This window comes from Canis lupus, chromosome 26, assembly GCF_003254725.2.
Source record: "Canis lupus dingo isolate Sandy chromosome 26, ASM325472v2, whole genome shotgun sequence".
NCBI lineage: Eukaryota > Metazoa > Chordata > Mammalia > Carnivora > Canidae > Canis > Canis lupus.
The window spans coordinates 7,226,111-7,252,179 of record NC_064268.1 but is presented as its reverse complement, the minus strand read 5'-3'; the positions used below and the strand labels follow the sequence as shown (position 1 = coordinate 7,252,179).

The window sequence follows — 26,069 nt, the reverse complement described above, 5'->3', positions numbered from 1 at the left end:
GAAAATTGCCCACTTCCTAGGATTTTCTTTCCTTTTCCTGTTTATAGAAGAGTGAATGTGGCTATTCAATTTCTCAAAATGAAAAAAGAAACATGGGATGCCTGAGTGGCTCAGTGGTTTAGCGCCTGCCTTTGGCCCAGGGCGTGATCCTAGAGTCCCGGGATTGAGTCCCACATCAGGCTCCTGGCATGGAGTCTGCTTCTCCCTCTGCCTGTGTCTCTGTCCCTCTCTTGAAAAAATTAATAAAATCAGAAAAGAAAGAAAGAAAGAAAAGAAAGAAAGAAAGAAAGAAAGAAAGAAAGAAAGAAGAAAGAAAGAAAGAAAGAAAATTTGGAATGGTCTGGATTGGTTGTAGTTTGCTCCCTCTGCTGGCCTGAGGGCAGGATCACAATACCTGAGACTAATTGTTTAAGTCGTTTATTTTCAGGGATGCGACTGTTAACAATGTAATGGCATTCCGTTTAAAGACAACATAGTCCAGCTCTATCTCAAATAGCTGACAATTAAAAGCAACTTGTTTATGTTTACCTTTTATTTCTAAGTATTAATTACCTTAGGGTTCAAATCTAGAAAGTCATTTTTGTACAAAGGCTAGCTGCCCCCCCCTTTTTTCCAAAATAATTACTTTAAAAGATTTTGCTGCAGTTAAGGCTGAAAGAACACTGAAAAATGCAAGTTTTCCTAGATTTTCTTTGCTACCACTAATTTTTGCAACCACATAATTCATGTTTAACCTTAACAAGGTTGTATACACTAACTGTGAATCACTTTTTTTATATTCAAAGTCTTAGATAATGTATATGAAAGCTAATTTATTAAACCTTTGTACACAAAGATGAACATACCTGTATAGCAAACTTATATGAGGAATGAAGTTACAAAAAAGTAAAAGTGTTATTAAAATCGATGTGTGTAAATCACTTACAAAAATACCCCAAATGGGGTAAAGCTGCTCATCCCTGATTTTTTCTCATTTGGTTGTCAGAGTTGAAATATGAATTTAAAATGGTTAGAATTTTTTTCTTTTAAAAAATGATATATTAAACTTATATACAGGATAACTAGCAAAATGTAGAAAGGGAAAACAATGTACAAAAGACAGATAAAAACCATCAATCACTCTTGACAGACACAATCCAAAAGTAGTAGAAACCTTAGCAAACTATCTCTAAACCAGCTCGTACTTACATTCTCAGCCCCCTCCCACCCCAAGTTTTTATTAGTAAGAATAAAATATAGTAAACCAGCAAGCCCAGTCTTTCTGTTCTGTTCTTTAAAACAGGCCTGACTTCAGGCCACAGTTAAGCTTTGGATAGGTTTTTACATGGGAGAGAAAAATCTGAAAACAATTTATCTCCAGTTGTTACTAATTAACAAAACACAAAGTTATAGATAATTAAATAGCTCTTCCTGCTATGTCAAGCAGTTATTCGGAGGCCTTTTTGTTTTTCTGCTGGTTTCGGGGAGAGTTCTTTAACAAGTTTCTTATCCTGAGGTACATTCCAGTAGATTCGGCCATATTCTCAAATTCAAATGGCGTTATTCCAGTCGCGAACTTGCTCATGTCAGGTACAGGGCTGTGAATCTTCGTGGCTGTTGAAGGGCTGGTGTCCACATGAAGGAGCTTCTGACTGCCTCCATTACTAACATCGCAGTTCGACACGCCATTGCCATTATCAAGAGCATCTTTAGAGTCGATCTGAACAGACTCTTCCTCCTCCTCCTGACAAAGCAACGGAGGCTCAGAATCTGGGCTCAGAGAATGTTCAACTTCCAATTTCTTTGTACAAACGTCTGGTCCCTCAGGTTCCTCAGGTTCCTCAGGCCTCTGCTTTTCAGAGGGTTTCCCCTCAGGAACCGGGAGGTCTAGCTCATGTGGACAAGGAGAAGAGACAACCGAGTTCCCAGTGAGAGGGGTGTCAACGGGAATATCAGAATCGCTGTTCACGCTCTCAGCCTGCTCAAGGGCTGCCCAGATCCGCCTCTGCTGTTCCTCAAGTTCTTCCAAAGTCAGCGAGTCCTCATCCATAGCTGCGGATGCTGCTCTGGTCTGGGGTGAGTCGCTGGGAGTCAGTGGCGGGGTGCCCTTGGGGAGTGGAGGGGTGAAGATGGGCGGAGGAGTCCCCTGTGGCAGGGGAGGAGGAGTGCCAGGGGGCAAAGGGGGCTGGAACTGAAAAGCTCCGCTTGGAGAGCTGTGTGGGACCTCCGCATCTGGAATAGAACAGTTAAGAAACTGAAGTGGTCGCAGCATCTGCGTTTACCAACATTTCTCGTTTGAACTCAGGTGCACCCAGAGAGTCAATGGCCAGATAAGCTGGCCAGGGAGGGGAACACCCCGGATGCTCAGGTACCATAACCATTGCCACCTGAAAAGAACACCTGTAGGGAGGGCTACAGGCTCTCCCAGTGCCCGGAACTTAAACAAAACCCCTGGAAATCCTGTTGCATGCTGTATGCACCAGCTCAGAGTGAGGAAACATGAATGATGGCCTAGAGGCAGAGTGATTTCTAGGTAGTCTGTAGGCGCTGCAGGGGGGGCTGGGGAGGGCGATGGCAGGAAACACAGGCTGGGTGGGCCGCTGCTGCAGGAGACCAAGCTGAGGAGGCAGGATGCGATACCCCCGGCCCTGCCTCCCGGTTCTGTACCTCTGGTCTAGACTGCCCACCTGAACTATGGGTTCATGGAGCTCACTGCCCACTGGTCCTCACCACCTAGAATACGTCCCACTCACAATAGATCCATCCTGTCTGAAACAACAGATCTTTCCCTCAAAGCTGGACTCCATGCTGTTCTCACCAATGGTACCACGGGTGGCGTCTAGCTGTTGCCAAACTGGACCTGTTCATCACCTGAGAGTCTCTCCTCTCCCTCTGCCCCCCACCCCTGGTCCTTGGCTCTCTGGGGTCCATGCTCTCCTGCAGATTGTCACAGCCATGACATTATATTCAGAATACTGGAGTCATCTGTGCCTTTGGACTCATCTTCCTTATATCCACTGTCCAAACTATTCTCACCTTTGTAAAGCATCAATCTTTACAAATCATTAACCTTCCCACCTCATTAGAAACCTTCAGTGCTGCCATCACCTACAGAACAAAGGCTGATCTGTGCCTTGGAAGGCCCTCTCTGACCAAGAATCCGCCTACTTCACCATGCCATTTTTTACTGCCGGGTTTAAATCCCAGGTGTCACTCCTCTGTTGGACCAACCAGTGTGCCGTGATGTCTCATGCTCTGCATCTGAACTTCCCATGGACTCAAACGCCCTAACCTACTAGGTAAATTCTTGAATTTATCCCTAGAATGCAGCTCCAAGTCTGTCCTGATCAGGGTCTTGACCTCATCCAGCACAGCAGCTCAGCTTTTCCTCAGTGACACCCCTACAGTCTGTAACCAGCTCTGTGGCTCTGTTATCACTACGGGCCACTGCATTTATACTACAGTGACATTTAGACCTCTGCCCTCCCTAGGAGATAATACTGGAAACTTAGGGTAGCGCTTGTGTCCCACGAATCTTCTTGTCCTCAGTCTAGTAGAGAGGCTTAAATAGCACAGGTTTTTAAAATTTGGCAACTTCAACTACCATGATCTCGACGGCTATGCAAAAACCAGTCTGAACTTTCTTGGCTGGGCAATAAGACCTGTGAGGTCAGTAACGTACTGTCACTTAGATTTTAAGAAATCAACTTACTCAGAAACATAAAGAACAACTAAGGGCAGAAACGACACAAAAACACCAATGAGGGGGGGCAGGGAGAGCCATCAGGAGAGTGGACCTGAACAAAGACGTTATTACTGAGGTACTGCTGGGATTTGCGGAACCGGCTAGAAACTGGGCCAATATGAGAAAGGGTGGATGCTCGTACATATGAATGGCACCTCTGCCTGGGACTCACGAGGACACCACTGGCACTCTTCACTACAACACACACCACATAGGAGGAGGGGAGGAGCTCGCGGCAGGGAGGACAGAACTCTCATCAGAAGTCTTTTCTTTTACAACCAATGCACCTTACTCATTTAAGAACAAATCATTCCAAACCCTAACCCGAGCTTCCTTTGCACAGAATATCATGGAGTGCATTCTTGACAGGAGAATGTCAACATCCATGGGGAAAAGACATGTAGGCAACTCTAGTTCATAATTCCAAACTAAATCACTAAACATGCATGTCTGCAACAGGGGATCCACTTCACTTATATTCATCACTTGCTAGTAAAGTTTTCCACAGGAAAATGATAGTGAGACCAACTCAAATGCCTCTTCTTGGGAGTGGGCTGTCCACAGAGGCCATGCGCACTGCTCCTCCTTCTGGACTTCTGCCCCTGTAGGGCAGGAAGAGGCTGGATGAGAGCTGTACCGGGGGTGGGAAGGCCTGCTTCACTTAAGGACCACATACCTGGGTGTTCACAAGCTAGCCCGGTTCAGTTAGTAGACCGTCATGGCTCTTGCACTAAGCACCCTAAAATCTGGTCCTGGTGATGTAATATATGATTACTGATCACTTAAAAGTTGTTCAGAACCTAGGTGGAAAAGTAGGTTGCTATTAAGCACTCTCAAAGCCCCTGACGTCTGATGAGTAGAGGGGAAACACCAGAAATTTCAACAGAATGAAGGAATGACTGGGGATAGAGAGATGCATGGGGACACAGTGTGGTCAAGACATATGGCTTCAGGCCTTGAGCTTTAGCGTGTGGTCAGTGTTCTGATCCTGGTATTTTATAGAGGCTTATACTGGCTCATCTTTTAAGTCTGTGTTTTGGGCAAGGAAACTCTTGCCACATGGTCCTTTCTTCTCAGCAGGTGAGTCCACCTTATAGTGACTTCACTTATAAGCGCGGTTTTTCTGAAGAGGCAGAGGCTTATCAACACAGCCAGTTGCCACTGCCCATGGCAGAGGCTAGAGGGCCTTTAGCAAGTTGCCTGGGACCTTGAACCACACCTGGCAAATTTGTGCAAGCAGGCAGATGAGTACAGACACCAGCAGAGGCCCCATATCAGGCACCACTGAGGACAGAATTCTGTAAGAGACCACGGGGTGAGAGTGAGCTGGAGAGCTAAGGCATGGCTGACAAAGGGAGTCTCGGGGCCCTGGCTCAGCTCACCGTGTGGCACCACCCCGGCTCAGGAGATGCGCCCGTGCCAGACCTGACTGTATGCTATGGAAATGACACATCTCAGGACTCTCATGCACAAGGCATAAATAATCTTTGTTCTGAATGGTCCCATTTGCCTTAGACACCCAGTGTTCTGTGAGCACTGTTGATCCCAGAGTTGTAAGGCATGCACATGGTCTTCCGCCCCAAATCCCACTCCAGCCTGAGAGCCGTAGAGGGAACGTGGGGGAGTGCTTGGGTTCTCAAGACTCTGGCCTTAGGATGAAGTCTCACTTCACCACAGGGGGCTCAGGGTGGCTCTGGGCTGGTTAATGATTGGGGAGAGGGGGGAACTTCCCCTGGGAAGCAGGTTCCTCAGGCCTCAGCAGTTCCCCTAACAGGAAATAAATGATGCTCCTGTCACACTGGGCTGAAAATACCTGCATGGAAGTTTGTGGACCCGGTGATGGGAGTGTGTCACCACAAATCCCCACTCTGAGACACAAAAACGATGTCTCAAAAGGTTCAAAACAGAGGCACCCGGGTGGCCCAGTCAGTTAAGTGTTGACTCTTGATTTCAACTCAGGTCATGATCTCAGCGTTGTAAGATTGAGCCCCACATCAGGCTCCATGTTGGGCGTGGAACCTGATTAAGATTCTCTTTCTTCTTCCTCTGCCCCCTACACTATTTTTTAAAGATTTTATTTATTTATTCATGAGAGACACAGAGAGACGGGGAATCCCTGGATGGCTCAGCAGTTTAGTGCCTGCCTTCAGCCCAGGGCGTGATCCTGGAGTCCTGGGATCGAATCCCACATTGGGCTCCCTGTGTGGAGCCTGCTTCTCTCTCTGTGTCTCTCATGAATGGATAAATACAATCTTAAAAAAAAAAAAAAAAAGAGAGACACAGACAGAGAGGCAGAGACATAGGCAGAAGGAGAAGCAGGCTCCACGCAGGGAGCCTGATGTGGGACTTGATCCCAGGACTCCAGGATCACACCTTGAGCCAAAGGCAGACGCCCCACAGCTGAGCTGCCCAGGTGTCCCTTTGCCCCCTACTCTAAAAAAGAATTTCAAAATGCCAAGCATAGGTGGCTCCTCTCCATAGATATTCTAAGTGCTCAAGACCAAAATTCACTTCTTGTGGGCATTTCCTTCCAACTGAATTTAAGTCCACAGGTGGTGGAGGCAGATAACTGGCACCGACTGGAATCCCTCAGACAGACAAGATTTTTGCCCTCCACTTGGAAATCTTGGCTAAGTGTTGGCCTCCAGGAATGTAATTTTGTCTGGGACAACTGCCTTCAAGCTTTGGAGAATTTGGCAGAGCCAAATTTCATGAATATGGCAAAGGCTATAATAATTCTGTTATGAACTTGCCAACCTTGTGGAAAGCAAAATGGATACTGACATCAGTCTGTAGCTACCCAGTGCCCTGTCTGTGCTCTCTATTCTGGCATCGAGAACTCCTGTGGCTGAGACTAAGCGGAGCAAAACTTGTGGGAAAATGGTTGGGGGGGGAGGGGGCTTTGATTTTGGACTTTAATTACCTTGGATTTTAAGGGGATTTATCTGTGACCTTTAAATTCTCCCTGGGAATTTTAAAAATAAGGAGATTCACAAATCGGGGTGATCTGTATTGCTAGCCATCTTACTACTAGGGTATCTAAATGCACTTCATCGGGACACCTGGGTGGCTCAGTGGTTGAGCCTCCACCTTCAGCTCAGGGAGTGACCCTACATCTGGGGATGGAGTCCCACCCACGTAAGGCTCCCTGTAGGGAGCCTGCTTCTCCCTCTGCCTATGTCTCTGCCTCTCTCTCTGTGTCTTTCATGAATAAATAAATAAAACCTTAATAAATAAATAAATGCACTTCATCTTAACATTGCCATCTGACATGCGAACAGGACCAAATAGCTGGGCATAATTTGGGATGGGAGGGGAGGGAGGGAGGCAAGGAAGGAGTTTTTCAGTCTTGGATTCAGAGTAGCTTCGCAGTTCTGATATAAAGTTCTGATTCATTCCAGAGCTTTCTAGGGGCAAAATCTAGACTACACACCAGCAGTCCCAAGGGGAAGTCCCAAAGACCAGTGGAGTGGTTGATAGTAGGGGTCGGGGACAGAAAAGTGGGTGTGTGCCTGTCCTGATCCACTGCTGAGGAGTGTCATGGTCCTGGCTGGCCACAGCTTCCATGCCTAAGCCCAGAGGATTGGGAATAAAAAGCCAGAAAAATATCAGAGGGCAAAGCCTTTGTTCCACTGTGGGTTTCCAGGACAGATTTTCCTCATGGCCTCTCTGTCCTGGGAAGGAAGTACAACTTACCAAGTTGGGGTACGAAGAATGGGAAGAGTAACTGGAAAAGCCTGGCTCAGCTCTGCCTTTCTCCCTCTTAGGATGGAGCTGCTAAAGTAGAACACTTTCTACCACTTTCCAGGGCGCTGCCCCTATTTGGGGGGCAGTCCAGATCCAGGCCCACTGGGACGGGTAAGTAGGCTTGGCAGACTCAGGAACTCAGCTAGCCCCCTTGGTCCTACACCAAGCTGTCTTCCACCTTACCTTGTATCAGTAGTAGGGGTGAAGTTCTCATCTCCAAGGATAAGATCAAAGCATTCTGCTAGTGCCATAAACAGCCCCCCTTCCTAATAGAGCATTCGCTCTACCTTCTCGGTGAAATCAAGACCATGAGATGAAACCTACCGGAGTCGAGCTCCATATCTGCAGGCGAGGCTCCTGAGCTGCTTTCCTTCTTCTGCTTCTTTGGGCTGCTAGGGCTGGACTGGGACGAAGACCTCTTGCTGCCAGACCTCAGACTTGGCTGACAGAGGAGCCAAGCCAAGCACAAGTTAATGGGGTAAACAAAGAATGAGATGCCACACCTTCCCTTCAATTCCATGCAGAAAACCAATCTGGAGCAAAGTGTAGGTTAATGGTGAATGTAGCTACCCTTGTCCTTGTGATTCATCAGAAAACACAGAGTACAGAGTACTTTACAAAGCCTAAGTGCAAAAAGATGCTTAGGAGTTACAAAATCCCACAGATTATAGGCAATACATGCTTAAGAAGCTATTTACCGCTTGGAAGTTAGAAGTAAGGTAATTGGCAAACACGTCCTTCTGTTGACATGCCTGCATTGGTATGGACCCAAACATCCTCCATTCCTAATGAAGAAAAAAGAAGGGAAAAACAAGCCTGGATTTGGAAAACATCATACTTTTGAGATATATATATATTTTAAAGATTTTATTTATTTATTCATGAGAGATAGAGATAGAGATAGGGAGAGAGAGAGAGAGAGAGAGAGGCAGAGACACAGGCAGAGGAAGAAGCAGGCTCCATGCAGGGAGCTTGACGTGGGACTCAATCCCAGGTCTCCAGGATCCCACCCTGGGCCGAAAGCGGTGCTAAACCGCTGAGCCACCAGGGCTGCCCATACTTTTGAGATTTTGTGAAGTCGAAGTCTCAAATCACATTTTTGCTTCACACGTGACTTTTCCTTTTTAGGAGGATTAATGAAGATGATGGTGCACCCAGGAAAAAAAAAACCCCAACCAACTCCACCTGCAAAATAATCTGAACTCAATACTAAAAGCCTACCTGACAAAATCACCTGGCCCAAAAAGCTTCTACTGATTATAAGCAAAAGTTCTAGGCAGTGACGACATGGCCTCCCCACCCCTCACATATTGGCCTGCTGACAGTGCCTTCACTGCTTATCTCTAACATAGTCAGGCACACTGAGCTTCCATCTTCTGTTCTTTCCCTTTCTAAACCCAGCCTTCAGGGATCCCTGGGTGGCTCAGTGGTTTAGTGCCTGCCTTTGGCCCAGGACGTGATCCTGGAGACCTGAGATCGAGTCCCACATCAGGCTTCTGGCATGGAGCCTGCTTCTCCTTCTGCCTGTGTCTCTGCCTCTCTCTCTCTCTCTCTTTCATGAATGAATAAATAAATAAAATCTTTAAAAAATAAAAAAATAAACCCAGCCTTCATCCTTATGGTTCAAAACCACTTCTCTCTCTCTCATCTCAAGAGCACATGCAACAGTTCTCGAGGAAAGTCACTTTGGGCTCTTGTCAAATCTTCAGATTCCAGGGTCAGATTAGTTAGATCTAATGGTGGGACAGGTGGGATACAAGAACGTGCATTTCTACTGAACGCCCCTGGTGGACTCTAATTTAGGGTGGGACTGGGACCATTTCCAGAGGCACTAATGGTTCACCATGCAATTTAGCCCTTAATTAATTACACACTTGTCTTCACATCTATTCGCTAGATGCTAAGTTCAGATCTTTGGCCTCTTCTCTACTGCTCAGTTCCTAAGTACATCTAGAATGCATTTTTTTAATTGAAATTTATCACCACCATCATCACTACCACAAAAGATCATTGTTGAGTCTTAAAAACATAATAAGGAAGTTGGAAGAGATTAAATGTAAAAAACTATTCTTATATAGAATGAGAAATTTTAGGGGCGCCTGAGTGGCTCACTCAGTTAAAGCATCTGCTTTTCAGCCCAGGTCATGATCTCAGGGTCCTAGAATTGAGTCCTCCATCTGGCTTCCTGCTCAGTGGAGAGTCTTTCTCTCTCTCTCTCTGTCCCTCCCCTGGCTTGTGCTCCCTCCCTCCCTTCCTCTCTCTCTCTAATAAATAAATAAAACTTTAAAAAGAGAAAATTTACTTTAAAGAGAAAAAATGGGGGGGGAAGGAATTTTAGCTTAGGAAAAGAAGTTATAGTAACTTAGATTTACTAAGGGCAAAAAAAAAAAAAAAAAGATTTACTAAAGGCAGAAATTTACTTTCCAAGTAATCCCATAGAACTTACAATACTGCCTCAGAACCATCCCATGTTTTAAAAACAATCTTTTATAGGGATGCCTGGGTGGCTCAGTGGTTAAGCATCTGTCTTCTGCTCAGGGCATGATCCTGATATATATATAATATATATAGTCCTGGGATCGAGTCCCACATTGGGCTCCCTTCATGGAGCCTGGTTCTCCCTCTGCCTATGTCTCTGCCTCTCTTTCTCTGTCTCTCATGAATAAATAATATCTTAAAAAAAAAATTGGGGGACACCTGGGTGGCTCAGCGGTTAAGTCTTTGGCTCAGGTCATGATCCTGGGACTCGGGATCAAGTCCCACATTGGGCTCCTTGCATGAGCATCCTTCTCCCTCTGCCTATGACTCTGCCTCTCTGTGTCTCTCTCATGAATAAATAAATAAAATCTTTAAAAAATATATTTTTAGGGATCCCTGGGTGGTGCAGCGGTTTGGCGCCTGCCTTTGGCCCAGGGCGCGATCCTGGAGACCCGGGATCGAATCCCACATCAGGCTCCCGGTGCATGGAGCCTGCTTCTCCCTCTGCCTGTGTCTCTGCCCCCCTCTCTCTCTCTCTCTCTGTGACTATCATAAATAAATAAAAATTAAAAATATATATATATATATTTTTAGTATAGTTTTAGATTTATAGAATCTAACCATTCTTTTTAGCTCCTTTTCATAAGGCATAAAAATCAGAAAAAAACTGTTGTTTTTTTAAAAAAAAATGAATACAAGATTTCACTTGAGATTCTAGTTAACATAGGGTTGCCTGGGTAGCTGAGTCAGTTAAATATCTGCCTTTGGCTCAGGTCATGATCTCGGGGTCCTGGGATTGAGCCCTGAGTCAGGTTCAGTGGGGAGCCTGCTTGTCCATCTCCTTCTGTCCTTCGCCCACACTCTTTCTCGCTCATTCTGTATCTCTAATGAATAAATAAAATCTTAAAAAAGACTCTAGTCAACATAAAGGAAGTTACAAAACTAAACACACAAATGACACATCTACTTCTTTCCCTAACAGTAACTGCTACATAAGCTAACGTTTTGAACAATCATTATAATAGTGTCCCATCCCAGAAGAATAGAAAAACAATATACTTACGTCTGGAATTCCTCTGGGAGTAGAGATATTAAAACCTGGATAGTTTACCAATTTCGAGAGATCATAGGTGACACTTTTGTTCTGTTGGGTTTCTCCGGCTTCTGCTTCCCCATCAGCACCATCTGTCACAGACCATCAGAGGGTTCATGTTACTGGACGCCAAATATCAATTCCTTTCCAGACCAAATGTAGACTGGGCAAGTGCTTATATTCATGGCAACAGAATTATTCTGAGAATGGCTTCAATTACAATTTTTCTAAATCATTAAATTAGAACTTTTAAACAATGTAAACAGGATACTCTAATAAAAATAAATGTTGAAAATCTTGGAAACCTAGGTTCGTCCGTGGGTTGCTTAAAAGTCTAGTTTGCACTGATCTGATGATACGCCTGATGCTCTATTGCAATGTCTTTATTTTATTTAATATATAAATAATTCTTAGTATGTATCAGACACTGTTTTAAATGGTTTCCAAGTATTAACTGTTCATCTTCATAACAACTTTAAGAGGTACATACTATTAAAACCATTTTACAGATGACAAAAAGATATTTGGGAACCACTTCTATTCTGAAAACTACTAAATAAATCATGCATTTATTTTACCAGTCCTATGATGTCTACATACATAAGGTAATCAGAGAAGTTTCTCTTTAGATAAGTATTCTAGCTAATAAGCTAAGAAGTAACGTATGAATGAGGATATAACCATTTTGCAACCCATCATTAACAGGTTTAGGTTTAGATAGGCAATGGTCCTTGGTGACTGATTCCATTACAATAAATGGAGAACAGAGGAATATGCTACAGTAACACACCATGGGGAATGCAGTAGCAAAATCCTGAAAACTTGAAAGGACAAAATACAGTTTTGTTAAAAACAAGGGTAATCTATAGATTAAAAGAGAACCTACAGAAACTGGCTTGAGAATTGACACTTCTATATGTCGGCATGACTTGGGGATATGTTAAAAGGGCTGTCCTAAATAACTCTTTGGCAATAATTGAGAAGGGGTGGCTTGGTGAATAAACATATTTTTAATTACCTAATACACAGAAACATTTTCATTAAGAAATATTTTTTAAATTTATTTATTTGACAGAGCACAAGTAGGGGAAGGGGCAGAGGGGGAGAGAGAAGCAGCATCTGCGCTTAGCAGGGAGCCTGATGTGGGGGTCGATCCCAGGACCTTGGGATCATGATCTGAGTCTAAGGCAGACACTTAACCAACTGAGCCACCCAGGCACCCTGAAACATTTTTATTTTTAAAAGATTTAGAGTGGGGCACCTGGGTGGCTCAGTCAGTTAAGCATCCAACTCTTGGATTTGGCTCAGGTCTGGATCTCATGGCTCCTGAGATGAGCCCTGAGTTGGGCTGCCCACTTAATGGGAGTCTGCTTGGATGTTCTCTCCTTCTGCCCCTTTCCCCACTCATGTACACATACACACACACTCTCTCTCTCTCAAATAAATACATAAATCATAAATTAATACACAAATTAATGAGATGGTCAAAAAAGGTTTCTCTAGGGACGCCTGGGTGGCTCAGTGGTTGAGCATCTGTCTTTGGCTCAGGGCATGATCCTGGGGTCCCAGGATTGAGTCCCACATCGGGCTGTCTCTGTGGAGCCTGCTTCTCCCTCTGCCTACGTGTCTGCCTCCTTCTCCCTGTATCTCTCAGGAATAAAAAAATAAAATATTTTTTTTAAAAAAGGAAAGGTTTCTCTGAATCTGAACCCTAAAATCTAACCAGTTCTCAGTTATCATCTTTTATTTATTTATTTTTAAAGATTTTATTTATTTATTTATGAGAGACACAGAGAGAAAGAGAGAAAGAGAGAAAGAGAGAGGCAGAAACACAGGCAGAGGGAGAAGCAGGCTCCATGCAGGAAGCCCAACGCGGGACTTGATCCCAGGTCTCCAGGATCAGGCCCTGGACTGAAGGCGGCGCTAAACCGCTGAGCCACCCGGGCTGCCCCCAGTTATCTTTTAAAAATACATTTTACATAAACGTCCTCAGAAAAAAACATGGAGCACTATTTCATCCATCCATGCAGATTCTTTCTTTCCTTTTTTTTGATGTAAGATGAATGAAATCACTGGTAAATTAGGCAGAAATTCAGTACAGCACAGAGGTTTTGCCATGTCAGCTCACACAGATTCATTCCACTCTAACTCCTGTGAGAATTCCACAGCCCAGATCTACCATCATTTATTTAGCCATTCTTCTTAAGGGCCTTACCACTGTTTTTAAGTTTTCATGGTCATATCCAACACTAAAAAATACGTATACATCCTTTCCTTGTGCATATGTGTGAATTATTTTTCTAGAGTAGATACCTAAGAGAGTTCTAGATCACAAGAGGCTTTATGTATTCTATATTTTTTTAAATTTTTTTTTAATTTTTATTTATTTATGATAGTCACAGAGAGAGAGAGAGAGAGAGAGAGAGAGAGGCAGAGACACAGGCAGAGGGAGGAGCAGGCTCCATGCACCGGGAGCCCGATGTGGGATTTGATCCTGGGTCTCCAGGATCGCACCCTGGGCCAAAGGCAGGCGCTAAACCGCTGCGCCACCCAGGGATCCCTGTATTCTATATTTCTTAATGTATTTCCTGATGAACAGATTTCTGTCACTATTTTTTTTTTAATATTTTATTTATTCATGAGAGACACAGAGAGAGAGAGAGAGAGAGAGGCAGAGATACAGGCCAAGGGAGAAGCAGGCTCCATGCAGGGAGCCCGACGTGGGACTCAACCCCAGGACCCCAGGATCACACCTTGGGCTGAAGGTGGCACTAAACCACTGGGACACCCAAGCTGCCTGTCACTATTTCTTTTCTTTTCTTTTCTTTTTTTATAGATGAGAGACACAGAGAGAGGCAGAGACACAGGCTGAGGGAGAAGCAGGCTCCACGCTGGGAGCCTGACATGGGACCCGATCCCGGGACTCCAGGATCACACCACTCCGGGATCACACACCGAGCCAAAGGCAGACCCTCAACCACTAAGTCACCCAGGCATCCCTCTGTCACTATTTCTAAGGAAGACAAGAGCTTATGAAAACCAGTGGAAGAGCTGATGCTCTGACCTATGTAGTCACTGAGCTGGTCCAGATAATCATTTGGTAATTCTCTTTTTTTTTTTTTTATTATTTATTATTTATGATAGTCACAGAGAGAGAGAGAGAGGCAGAGACATAGGCAGAGGGAGAAGCAGGCTCCATGCACCGGGAGCCCGACGTGGGATTCGATCCTGGGTCTCTAGGATCGCGCCCTGGGCCAAAGGCAGGCGCCAAACCGCTGCACCACCCAGGGATCCCTCATTTGGTAATTCTCAATGAAATTTTAGTTCCTTCCTTGTAAAACTAAGGAAACAGGGGTGCCTGGGTGGCTCAGGATTGGTTAAGCATCTGCCTTCGGCTCAGGTCATAATCTCAGATTCCTGGGATAGAGCCCCATGATGGGTTCCCTGCTCCGCAAGGAGCCTGCTTCTCCCTCTCCCTCTGCCTGCCACTCCCTGTGCTTGTGCACTCTGTCTCTCTCTCTCTCTCTCTCTCTCTGTCAAATAAATAAATAAATAATATCTTTAAAAGAGAAAACAGGGATGCCTGGGTGGCTCAGCGGTTGGGCGGCTGCCTTCGGCTCCAGTCGTGATCCTGGGATCCCGGATGGAGTCCCACATCAGGCTCCTGTGAGGCGCCTGCTTCTCCCTCTGCCTATGTCTGTCTGTCTGTCTCTCTCTCTATGTCTCTCATGAATAAATAAATAAATCTTGGGACGCCTGGGTGGCTCAGCGGTTGAGTGCTTGCCTTCGGCCCAGGGCGTGATCCTGGAGTCCCAGGATCGAGTCCCACATTGGGCTCCCTGCGTGGAGCCTGCTTCTCCTTCTGCCTGTGTCTCTGCCTCTCTCCCTCTCTGTGTCTTTCATGAATAAATAAGTAAAATCTTAAAAAATAAATTTTTAAAAAATCTTTAAATAAATAAAAACAACAAAAAAATAAACAAAGAAAAAAATAAAGAAAACACCATTGAGATATTTTCTAGTTAACTCAGCACACACTGAACAAGCCAGTCATTCCTATCAGATATTACTGTAGTTCTCTTATTAAGAAAAAAAGAAAAAAGGTAACATTTAGGCTGACTTATCTAACCTAACATACTATACCTTTTCCATCGTAGAGTGCAAGCCCTGAGTTCTCAAGTTCAGCCTCTTTGAGCCACCCTGGTGGGTACCCCAGCTGGCGCATCCGATATATAAAAGGCGGGAGGCTTTTGTCGGTCAGACCCAGCGCGTCCTGAAGTTCCTCACTGAGAAAGAACACAAGGGGAAGAAAAAATACAGGATTCTTGTTTGGATGGAAACACACACTGTCTCAAATGTTGTTGTTTTTTTTTTAAAGATTTTTATTTATTTATTCATGAGAGAGAGAGAGAGAGAAGGGCAGAGACACAGGCAAAGGGAGAAGCAGGCTCCATGCAGGGAGCCCGATGTGGGACTCGATCCTGGGTCTCCATGATCAGGCCCTGGGCTGAAGGCGACGCTAAACCGCTGAGCCACCAGAGCTGCCCTGTCTCAAATGTTTTAAAACAACTATGAGTCTTAGGTCACACATGGCGACATGGCGCTTAGCAGATCCACGGGTGAGATTCCAATGAACGTTTCTGAATGAACTGGTGCATATTCTTGAAAGTTGTGCCAGAGCACCCCTATATCCTGATGAGTACCCTCAAAACACACAGGATGCTCCAATACTGCTGACATGGAAATGATATTCTATGGGAAAAATAACAGAGGTACCTAATGACTCCTGGCTTGAATCTTCCAAATCTTTCTTCCACCTCTTCTGCATGGTATCGCTGCTGGAAATTCTGGCTGTTTGTCTCGCTGCAGGCATCCATATACTCTTTTCTCTTTTCACTTATTCGAGCAGCATTCCGCGGCTAGATCACAGTGCATTTGAGAAGAACGGAAACAAGTAGTTTAGAAATATTTGAGGAGTTAAGTATACCTAAGCACTCTGTTTCAGGTCAAGCAAACAGACTATTCTAGTTTTAATATATAACAAACAAGTATAAAAAAAGAGTAAATATTTTAGAAAAATAAGCAAAGAAGCAGTCACCTTCTTACTACTCAATATTATCTTCCAATAAAATCAAGTTTTTAGAATAAACTCTAAAAAATAACTCCTGTTTCACTCATCTCAAACACAGAGCTTTTTAAAATCTAAGATCTTAAAATTTAAGTACAAATTTGAAAAGGTTTCACATTCAAGGACCAAAAGAAAGTTAACATAGCAAGTTTCTTTATCTAACGCAACACTATAAATGTGTGGAAAACATTAGGAAGTTCTAGTTCAAAGATTTTTTTTTTTTTTATATGAGAAAAATTTACCATTGGGCAATCTTTCATTTGATGTTCTTCAGAACCACAATTGAAACAGTGAGGCTTTGGCCTATTTGGTCAAAAAACAAAGATGTGCATAATGTAAATGAAGACATAAAAGCAAATCAATACAATTCTCTATGACAGCAAAAGTGTACCAGAGAGACAAGAAAGCACGCAGATCCCAGATTACTAATATCTGCAGTCATGAGTACACTTTCACCTCCTGTACTCAGCAATTTAAATAAACAGTACTTTTAACCAACTCTTCTAACCAAGGACCCTTAGGCTCCCAAATGATCTGTCACCTCTGTGCTTTGTCAGTGGTTAATAATAGAACAGAGGCAAACAGATTATATTTCTTTTAGGTAACTTGGAAAGGGGCAGGTCATAATAAAGACAACAACAACGACACCTTTCCACCCACCCGAGCAATATTAGGTGTGAACTAATGAGTTCCAACAAATGGCTGACGGACTTACACATTTAATATGGCTATATATTAATATTCTAGCTTAATCTGTACTTTATTTATAGTAAGCCAGCAATGAAGAATATTAATTTTTCAAGCTAAAAGAGTTTATGGTTTTGGTTAAAAAAAAGTCTTAAAAAGAAGAAGAAAACAAAACAACTCCCCACACAAACCTTTTTGCCTTTACTTGTATTTCTTGCCCTTCTAGAGAAACAATGTGGCTGAAGACTTGCTGGTACCTTTAGTGAATTTTATTAAGGAATAGTTATCATACTCTGCAAAATTTGGTAAGTTTTTTTAAAGGTGAACTTAATGGCAAGATGCATAAAAGATCTTCATTCACTATGTAGGATACTTGGGTATTTCCCATCCTTCGGTAAGCTGAGGGTTTTCATTTAGTAGCGGTTGCCCCAATTTATCAAGGCAAAAATTAGTAAAATACAGGACACTTCCTACAACCTGCAGAAAACAAGTCAAAAAATATTGCTATTTAAGCAGGAAAAAAAAAAAGACATTAAATTATGTAAGACTATGATTAATTGTTTTAACAATTTTGGAGGATATTATTAGAAGTCATAATCAACTCCCTAGTTAAAGAAGCCAGATTCTGAGGTGTAAGCAAGAGCTGCTTCTTTAAACGCCCCTGTGTCTCCCAGGTCAGAGTTCCCCTCTGAGGAGATCATTACTATCCACTGCAGTCTCCTCAGACTTTAAAAATAAAAACTTTGACTCTCATGTTTCCCTCCAATTTCCCATCTCTTTGTTTCCCTTTGGCAGCAAGACAATTCAGAGAAGTCATCTGTGTTTACGATTTTCATCCTCCCTCCCACTCCCTTTTTTTTCCCCTCTGATTCTGGGGGAAATTTTCACATGGAGAAGTTGAAAAAAATGGTAGAGAACACCCAAGTACTTACTCTCCACCTAGATTCAACAATTGTTGGGATCTTCCATGTATGTGTGTGCCCACATGCATGTGTGCGCTCTCTCTCGCACACACATGCGCTTACTTTTCACTGAGTTATTGGAAGAAAGTAAGCCACGACCATTAACTTAGTCTAAGCCAATATTTTCTCTCGCCTGAGATTAACGTAGTAACTTCCTAACTGGTTTTCAGCTTCCACAGATAACCAGCCAGACTATTGTCATGACCCTTCACCTCTGAACACTTCAGGATGGATCTTCTGAGGATAAGAACATTCTTCTTTTTTTTTTTTTTTGAACATTCTTCTACAAGACACAATACCACTGTCACACCTAAGAAAATTAATAAATCCTTGATATCATCTATATCCAATCCATACTATTTTCCCAACTGTCCCCAAAATGCCTTTTTTTTTTTCTAAGCCAGGATTTAAGGTTCATATGCTGCATTCAGATGTTATGTCCTTTTAGTCTCGGGATGCCTGGGTGGCTCAGCGGTTGAGCATCTGCCTTCGGCTCAGGACATGATCCCAGAATTCCAGGATCGAGTCCCACATCGGGCTCCCTGCATGGAGCCTGCTTCTCCCTATGTCTCTGCCTCTCTCTGTGTCTCTCATGAATAAATAAATAAAATCTTTTTTTTTTTTAAGATTTTATTTATTTATTCATGAGAGAGAGAGAGGCACAGACACAGGCAGAGGGAGAAGCAGGCTCCATGCAGGGAGCCCGACGTGGGACTCGATCCTGGGTCTCTAGGATCACGCCCTGGGCCGAAGGCGGCGCTAAACCGCTAAGCCACCAGGGCTGCCCAATAAATAAATCTTTAAAAAAATAAGTCATTTTATTAGTCTCTTTTAATCTGGAATAGTCCTCCACTTCTTTTTTCTTTGATCCCTGCCAATCCCTCTTGAACATCTATCTCCAGGAAGGCTTCCGTTCCTTTATGGTGCTACGTTCCCCAGTGACCCCCACACGGCCACATTGACTGGATAGCTCAGTCTTCGTCTCAACCTGTGAGCAACAATCGACACAGGGGATTCCTCCTTCCTCAGAGAAACCTCTAGGCTTCTAGGACACATGCTCCAGTTTTCTTCCTACCCTGCTGACTAGTCCTCCTCAACTCTCCATCTTCTGTGAGACTTGGCCTCAGTCATCCTCTCTAACCTGCACTCTCGAAGTGGTTGCCCAGGTCCATGGTACGAAGGACTATTACATGCTGACAACCCCCAGACATCCAGTTCTGCCTCCTAAACTCCAATCTTGTATATTCAAGTGTCAATTGACAGCTCTCCTGGACACGTAAGAGGCATCTCAAACTCACCTACCTAAAATAGCACTGGGATTCCCATTCCCTTCCAAACCCGCTCCTCCTGCCAGTTTCCCATCACAGAAAAGGTGAGGACATTCTTCCAGCTGCTCAGTTCAAAAACCTGAGTCATTCTGACTTCTGTTTCGCTTTCGCTTCTATACATCCAATTCATCAACACATTTGATGAGTTCTATTTTCAAGGTATACCCAGTTCTAACCACTTCTCACCTCCGCCACTGGCTCTTTAGACTGACTAACCTGCCATGTTCTCTCACCTGAGATCAATCTATTAACTTTCTAACTGGCTTCCAGCTTCCACATGTAAACCAGATACAGACTATCTTCCACAGAGAAGCCAGTTCTTCTAAAAATTCAAGTCGTATCATGTCACATACTTAAAATCCTCCAGTGGCTTGTCATCTCACTCAGAGTAAAACCCAAAGCCCTCACTATGACTTATGAGGTAACGTAAAGATTTAACTATGTTCTATGGGCGCCGGGGTGGCTCAGCTGGTTAAGCATCTGCCTTCAGCTTGGGTCTTGAGATCCAGCCTCACATCTGGCTCCCTGCTCAGTGGAGGGCCTGCTTCTCCCTCTCCTACTGCCTCTCTCCCCCTGCTTGTACTCTCTCTCAAATAAATAAATAAAATCTTTAAAAATATATAAATAAATAAATCTATCTTATGTCCCAGGGTCAGAAGGCCTGGCTTTGTCGCTTACTAGCTAAGGGACCAATGGCAAGTTACTTAGCTTTCCATGTCTGTTTCCTCATATGTAAAATGAGAATAATAATAGTACCTTCATGAGCAGTGTCTGTAAAGAGATTAGAAAAGTACTTGATACATAGTGAGCAACCTCTAAGTGTCTGCTTCTGCCCCAGGGGTTTCCACTTACTTTTTCTACAGCCTGGAGTACTCTTCATTCAAACTACACTATAGCTCACTCCCTCAATTTATTCAGGTCTCAGCTCAGAGAGGCTGTCACCATCTACTCACTCTACAAACCAAATGCCCACAGCTACCCTCGAACTCCTTATGCTGATCTAGTTTTTTCAGAACACTGCTTTCCCCCATTAGGATGTAATTTAATGACAGCAGAGACTTAGCCCTTCTTTTTCATTGCTGTGTCCCTGGAATCCAAAAGGGATAATAATAATAATATAAATATTTATTCTTTATTAAAAGACTAAATCATACATAAATTTATCCCTTTCCAGGCAGGTGTCACCCTAAATCCCAGAACCCTGGAGTAGGATGGGACATGAAAAGTTATGTAGTTCAAATTTTTTCTTTAGGGATGCCTGGGTGGCTCAGCGGTTGAGCATCTGCCTTCGGCCCAGGGTTGATCCTGGAGCTCGGGATCGAGTCCCACATTGGGCTCCCTGCATGGAACCTGCTTCTCCCTCTGCCTCTCTCGCTCTCTTTGTCTCTCATGAATAAATAATATCTTTAAAAAATTTTTTTTCTTTAAAGTGCCTTGAGTTTTTACAGTGACATGGAATTTGCTGGGTTTTTTGTTTTTGTTTTTTTTTTAATAAGACCTACTCCACTTCATTTTCACATCTCTGACAGAAATTTGCGCTAAAATTTGAGTTGCAATGTGCCTGTTTATAGTTCATCCAGTCACTGGTCCTGGTTCTGCCACCTGGCACTACAGTGATCTAAAAATGACACCTTTTGCAAACAACAGACTTTATTACATTTGCAGAGATGTGATATCCCCTGTCAATCTCTTCAGCAATGCTGGGGGCTCTTCATCACCCCAGCAGCCCCATGTCTTCAAGACTGTGGACTATCAATGGGGCACAACACTCCCTAAACATAAAAACTAGTCTGCCTTCAACAGAATCTAGGATTACATCATCTTCCTTAAAAAACCTCTAAGTTGCAAAATCACAGCACTCAAATGCACTGACAGTGAAATTCCGCCTAGGTGCAGAAAGGCCTAAATGTAGGCTTATCTCTGTTATGCTGCTTCTATTTTTCACCCACCATTTGAGCTTGTCAACATTTTTATCTATCTGCCATCTGTTATATTAGTTACTTATCCATCCCCTCTCAGCTTCAGCCATCTGTAAGTGCACCATGCACACATTCTAGATCATCATCCACATTCACGAACATCAACAAAATAAGGTTTGTCAGGACAAAAATAAAGTCCTCCAAAGTATGTCTATTGCATATGCAATAGGTATTAAAAAGCAAACTATACTATTTAGAGGCTGAAGTCTATACCACTGTTTATAACAAATTTCATGAAAGGATGGTGATCATTTGATGACATATGGCTATACCATCTAATCATTTCAATGCCACCCAAATGACACAGGATAGGAAACATGTTATCTACAGAATTCAAAACTAAAATATCCAAACTTACACTGAAAGCTTCCTTGTTGTTTTCAATGGCACAGGATTCTTCTACTTTATGGTCCTCTTCTAGCATAACACTAGATGGCTAGTGCAAAGAAAAACACATTACAAAAGGTAACCAATTTTTAACAACTTCAAATCTCAAATATTAGAAATTTAAATACACCCCTTTATCTTCTAATATATACCACTAAGCTATATAAAGTTTTTAATTCATCATTGTCATAGGGTAAATTTAGAGGCTAAAAATGTTTATGAAATAAATTTCACAAGCAGGAAAATTTAAAAATTATAAGACACAAAAGACAGCACCTTCTGAAGCATTAGTGTACATTATGCTTTCATGTTATTGAATATTAATTTATTTATTAAATTTAATGAATTAAATATTTAAACTCTCAATGCTTAAATTGGCAGAATTTATCTTGAAATCAGATAACCAGAAAGATAAAAAAAAATATGTGATTCTACATTACTGGTCAATATGGATAATATAACTCTCATAGAACTCACACCACTATAAAATTCTAAAGTGCTCCTTTAATAAAAAATTAGGTAATATTCAGTGTGGTTATTATTAAATGCATTCTGTTTCTTGAATCTTTAAAAATTGTATATGATACATGAAAACTAAAGGTGGTGAAAATGTAATCAGAACACTGTTCCCCAACCTGAGGATAAACAGCTAACAATCCTTATTTGAAGGACTCTTCTTACCTTAATTTTGAATTAAAAAAAAAGAAAAAAAAAAAAACCTCCAAAAAAAAAGCCCGAAACCATAATTCTGATTTTTTTAAAATATTAAATTCAGGGCAGCCCGGGTGGCTCAGCGGTTTAGCGCCACCTTCAGCCCAGGGTGTGATCCTGGAGACCCAGGATCGAGTCCCAAATCGGGCTTCCTGTATGGTGCCTGCTTCTCCCTCTGCCTGTGTCTCTGCCTCTCTGTTTCTCATGAATAAATAAAATAAAATAATAAATAAATAAATAAATAAATAAATAAATATTAAATTCATGCTCTAATAGTCACATAGTAAAATTTCTGAGATTTCTTTGGACATGCTACCGATTTTTTCCCAACAAATAGGGGAAAAAAGAATGGCATGGGAACCTGTTTGGTTTTTAGAGAAAAAGAATTCATCTTTTATAAACTCCAAAAATAGTTTTTTTTTCTGGCTTAAAATTAATGTTTTGCCCCAAACCATGTGTCCAAGTGAGGAAATGGGAAAAAAACTAATTTTGAGTGAAGCCAGGTCTGAATACAACTCCCCTGAGGAAAGGAGCCACACAGTGCAAAAGAAGTCGCTGTGGTGACATTGGTCAGATCAGTGAAGGAAGCTGAACTGAAGGATGGGAAGAGAATAAACAATCTTAACAACCTTGTTATTTTTAAGTTATAGTTGACATACATTATATTAGGTTCAGGTGTAGGACATAATGGTTTCCATTTTATCATTTTCATTTTGATACAAGAGGATCCCTATGGTCTAACAATTGGCAGTGAAAAGCATAACCTAAAAAAAAAAAAAAAAAAAAGCATAACCTATCAATCTTAAAGTCTCTTAAGTTTGAAATACCTGGGGCAAAAGATTAAAGGAAGTCTTTTCCACGTCATTTTTCTGCTGTTCCTCAAATCTTTTTACTAAATTTGATACAAATTCCTCTATTTCTTGATGATATTGCCTGCATGAGAGGACACAACAATCAGAACCCAGAGTAAATACTGAAACAACTACAGTCTTACACGTTATTAGAAGATGTCAGGAGTAAATTCTGTTAATCTGTTCTTCAGTGATTTATCTAATCACTGACTATAACACTCAGGAACATATTTCTTAAGAAAAAAACCACACATTGTTGCTGAGTGAATAAAATGACTATAACCTCACTCAGTGTTTGGCATGTAACAGTGGCAAACATTTGTGCTGAGAATAGATAGATTTTATTTATAAATTTTACACACTTGAATTTTGAATACATAATCCATGTAAAACACAGTTCAAAATCCAAAAGAAGTAAAAGGATTATGTAATGAAAAGCTTCCTTCCTGGCTGTGTTCTAGCCACCTATCTCTGCAATGCAAAGACAACCAACACAGATTCTTCCCTACCTTCCTCCCAGATACTCCCTATGCACATATAAGAAAACACCTATATAAATGTTCAGCTGGGGAAAAAAAATGTAATAGAAACACAACGTGAAGTAGCAAAACTACTGAGGTCCACCTACTCCAACTTTCCAGGTCAAGAACTGCCTTCATCACATATTTGTTAACACTCGTTCAGGAGGTGCCAAAGGAGAGACCAGTTTAGGCTGCAGTGGGGCAGCCAACTTGCTCTTCACCAGACTTGATCTTTCAGGTCCCTTTAGCTCTGACATTCTAAGATTTCTGCAAGCAAAATGGTAGATATATGGTGCAGAAATGAGATTGCCATGAGCTACAGGAGATGCTGATTCAAATCCGATGGTGACAGCAGTGCTAGTGCCCAGTACCTTGCTACTGCCACACTCACCATCCGGTGTCCCCACACCTCAGAGCCTTGGGTTCCACCTGGGCTGAGATAAAGTAAGTAATGGGCCTGCCACACAGCTAACACTCTATATATGGTTCCCATAACCTTCTTTACCTTGCCTACAGTAAGCCAGTAGAAGGGCAACCAATTGTCTGAAATGTCTAGGACCATGTTCTGAGGAAGAGATAGGGCACAGCCTCAAACCATTTCAGGACATTCTAGCAAGCACTGCAGAAACGCACAGAGTCACCCGAGACCCAAGCATGCTGGAAAGCTTGCAAAGGTCTAAGTCTCACACTCACAAACATAAAATCATGTGGCTAAGTTTTAAAGAGAGCCAACAGGGTAAAAGTTCCTAATTTGGGGGGGGGAGGGGGGGGGAATCCATTCATTACTTACTGCTGTGGTGGCAGTTGTCATGTTTATTAGAGACTATTACGGGTGCTCATTTAGCTGGCTATCTAAGAAATAGTTATTATTAGTATCCTGTTTCCCATTAACGAAACTGATACACAGACAGGGTTGTGACCTGCCCAGATTCACCGTATGTAGAAAGTAGGGGCTCAGTTTCAAATTCAGGTTTACAGATGCTAATGTCCTTAGTCTTAATCATGATTCCCTAAATTTTAAATACAGATGGAATTAAATACAAATGAAAACAGTACACTTATAGAAGACATTGTTTCATAAACATATTAACTCATCATATGTAGAAAAGGGAAAATTACTTACTTTGAAATAACATTGTTCATAAATAGAATCTGTAATAAAGGTCCATCTAACTTAGTATTGTTCACCAATATTCCACTAAAACAGAAGTTAAAACATATTCTTAGAAGATATTAAAGCTCATAAACGTATAAACACATAACTTTTTAAAGTATTAAGTACCAAAGACTACAGAATATTTTACAAATAAGATCAAGAACCACCAAGAACTGTTTTCTCAAGAAAAATCTGTTTCAGGGACATCTAGGTGGCTCAGTGGTTGAGTGTTTGCCTTCAGCTAGGGTCCCCTGATCCTGGGGTCCTGGGATTGAGTCCCGCATCCGGCTCCCTATGGGGAGCCTGCTTCTCCCTCTGCCTACATCTCTGCCTCTCTCATGAATAAATAAAATCTTAAAAAATATATATCTAAGTTTTCACAAAATTTTACCTATTTTAATGGTTTTACATAAACCTCTATGTAAAACCCTCTACCCCTTACATATTTTTAAAAATATTTCACATAAAATTTAAAACCACAGTTAATCTTTCAGTTTTCAAACAAAAAAAAATTCCTTATCTAATGGCTAGTTCCTTTACAGACTATGGGAAGGGAGGGTCTGGATAAACTAGCAGATTACAAGAATATATTTCTAAAAAAATCAGAATGAATTTAGCTTAGGAATATATAGGAAAATGAAACAGTTTATAAATATATGGACAGCCTCTTAGAGCAGAGCACCTTCCAATATTCCAAATCCCAGATTCTAAAGCAGAGATATAAAAAAGTATGCTGTTCTTAGATTTGATTTTCAAATACTGGGGGGAAAAGTAGAATGTGGCCCCAAGACCTGCACAATATCCCGGTAGTAACCTGGACCAGCTGAGTCTCAGATTCCTCCTCTTCCCACCTGCCTCCTAGTCCTTTACCTACACAGCATGTGAAATAAATCAGTCTAAATTTGGAATTGCTTGCATCAAGAAACAAAATTAAATAATATGGAGAAGTTCAGAAGCTTATTTGAATTTGCACAAACTTCTCTTTTTAAAAACACATAATGTCTTGAAGTGCCTGGGTGGCTTAGTGGGTTTAGCATCTGAGGCTGCTTGATTTCGATGTCATGAGATTGGCCCCTTGCTGAGCTCCATGCTCGCAGCAGAGTCTGCCTGAGTTCCCTCCCTCCATCTTCTCTTTCTAAAATGAATAAATCTTAAAAAAAAAAAAAAAAGACTTTTTTGGGGGGCACCTAAGGTGGCAGAACTGGTTAAGTGACCAACCCTTGGTTTTGGCTCAGGTCATGATCTCAGGGTTCTGGGAATCAAGCCCAGGGAAGGGCTCAGAACTGAGGCACTCAGTGCAGGATAGGCTTAAGACTTTCT

At 42.3% G+C, this 26,069-nt stretch overlaps 1 protein-coding gene and 1 non-coding gene across 6 annotated transcripts in view; both read right to left on the bottom strand.

The window, feature by feature from the left end:
* Positions 1–401: 401 nt before the first annotated feature.
* ZCCHC8 (zinc finger CCHC-type containing 8) overlaps positions 402–26,069 on the bottom strand; it is a 114,057-nt gene continuing 88,389 nt past the window's right edge. For 2 of the 5 annotated variants that reach the window (XM_035706448.2, XM_035706449.2), the window contains exons 3-15: positions 24,717–24,791; positions 23,049–23,154; positions 21,482–21,559; positions 19,901–19,915; positions 17,228–17,331; positions 17,046–17,111; positions 16,410–16,470; positions 15,816–15,958; positions 15,183–15,325; positions 11,013–11,134; positions 8,170–8,256; positions 7,796–7,913; positions 402–2,211 (exon numbers count right to left, since the gene is read on the bottom strand). In XM_035706448.2, the coding sequence (XP_035562341.1) occupies positions 1,427–2,211; positions 7,796–7,913; positions 8,170–8,256; positions 11,013–11,134; positions 15,183–15,325; positions 15,816–15,958; positions 16,410–16,470; positions 17,046–17,111; positions 17,228–17,331; positions 19,901–19,915; positions 21,482–21,559; positions 23,049–23,154; positions 24,717–24,791 (1,903 nt within the window). In that variant the 3' untranslated portion in view covers positions 402–1,426. Of the gene's footprint in view, positions 2,212–7,795; positions 7,914–8,169; positions 8,257–11,012; positions 11,135–15,182; positions 15,326–15,815; positions 15,959–16,409; positions 16,471–17,045; positions 17,112–17,227; positions 17,332–19,900; positions 19,916–21,481; positions 21,560–23,048; positions 23,155–24,716; positions 24,792–26,069 lie in introns of those variants that run through there. The other 3 variants (XM_049101721.1, XM_025473786.3, XM_035706450.2) reach the window with 3 other exon arrangements.
* LOC112677063 (small nucleolar RNA SNORA9) lies at positions 24,131–24,265 on the bottom strand. Its single transcript, XR_003146832.1, has one exon. It is a non-coding gene; the product is annotated as a small nucleolar RNA SNORA9 (small nucleolar RNA).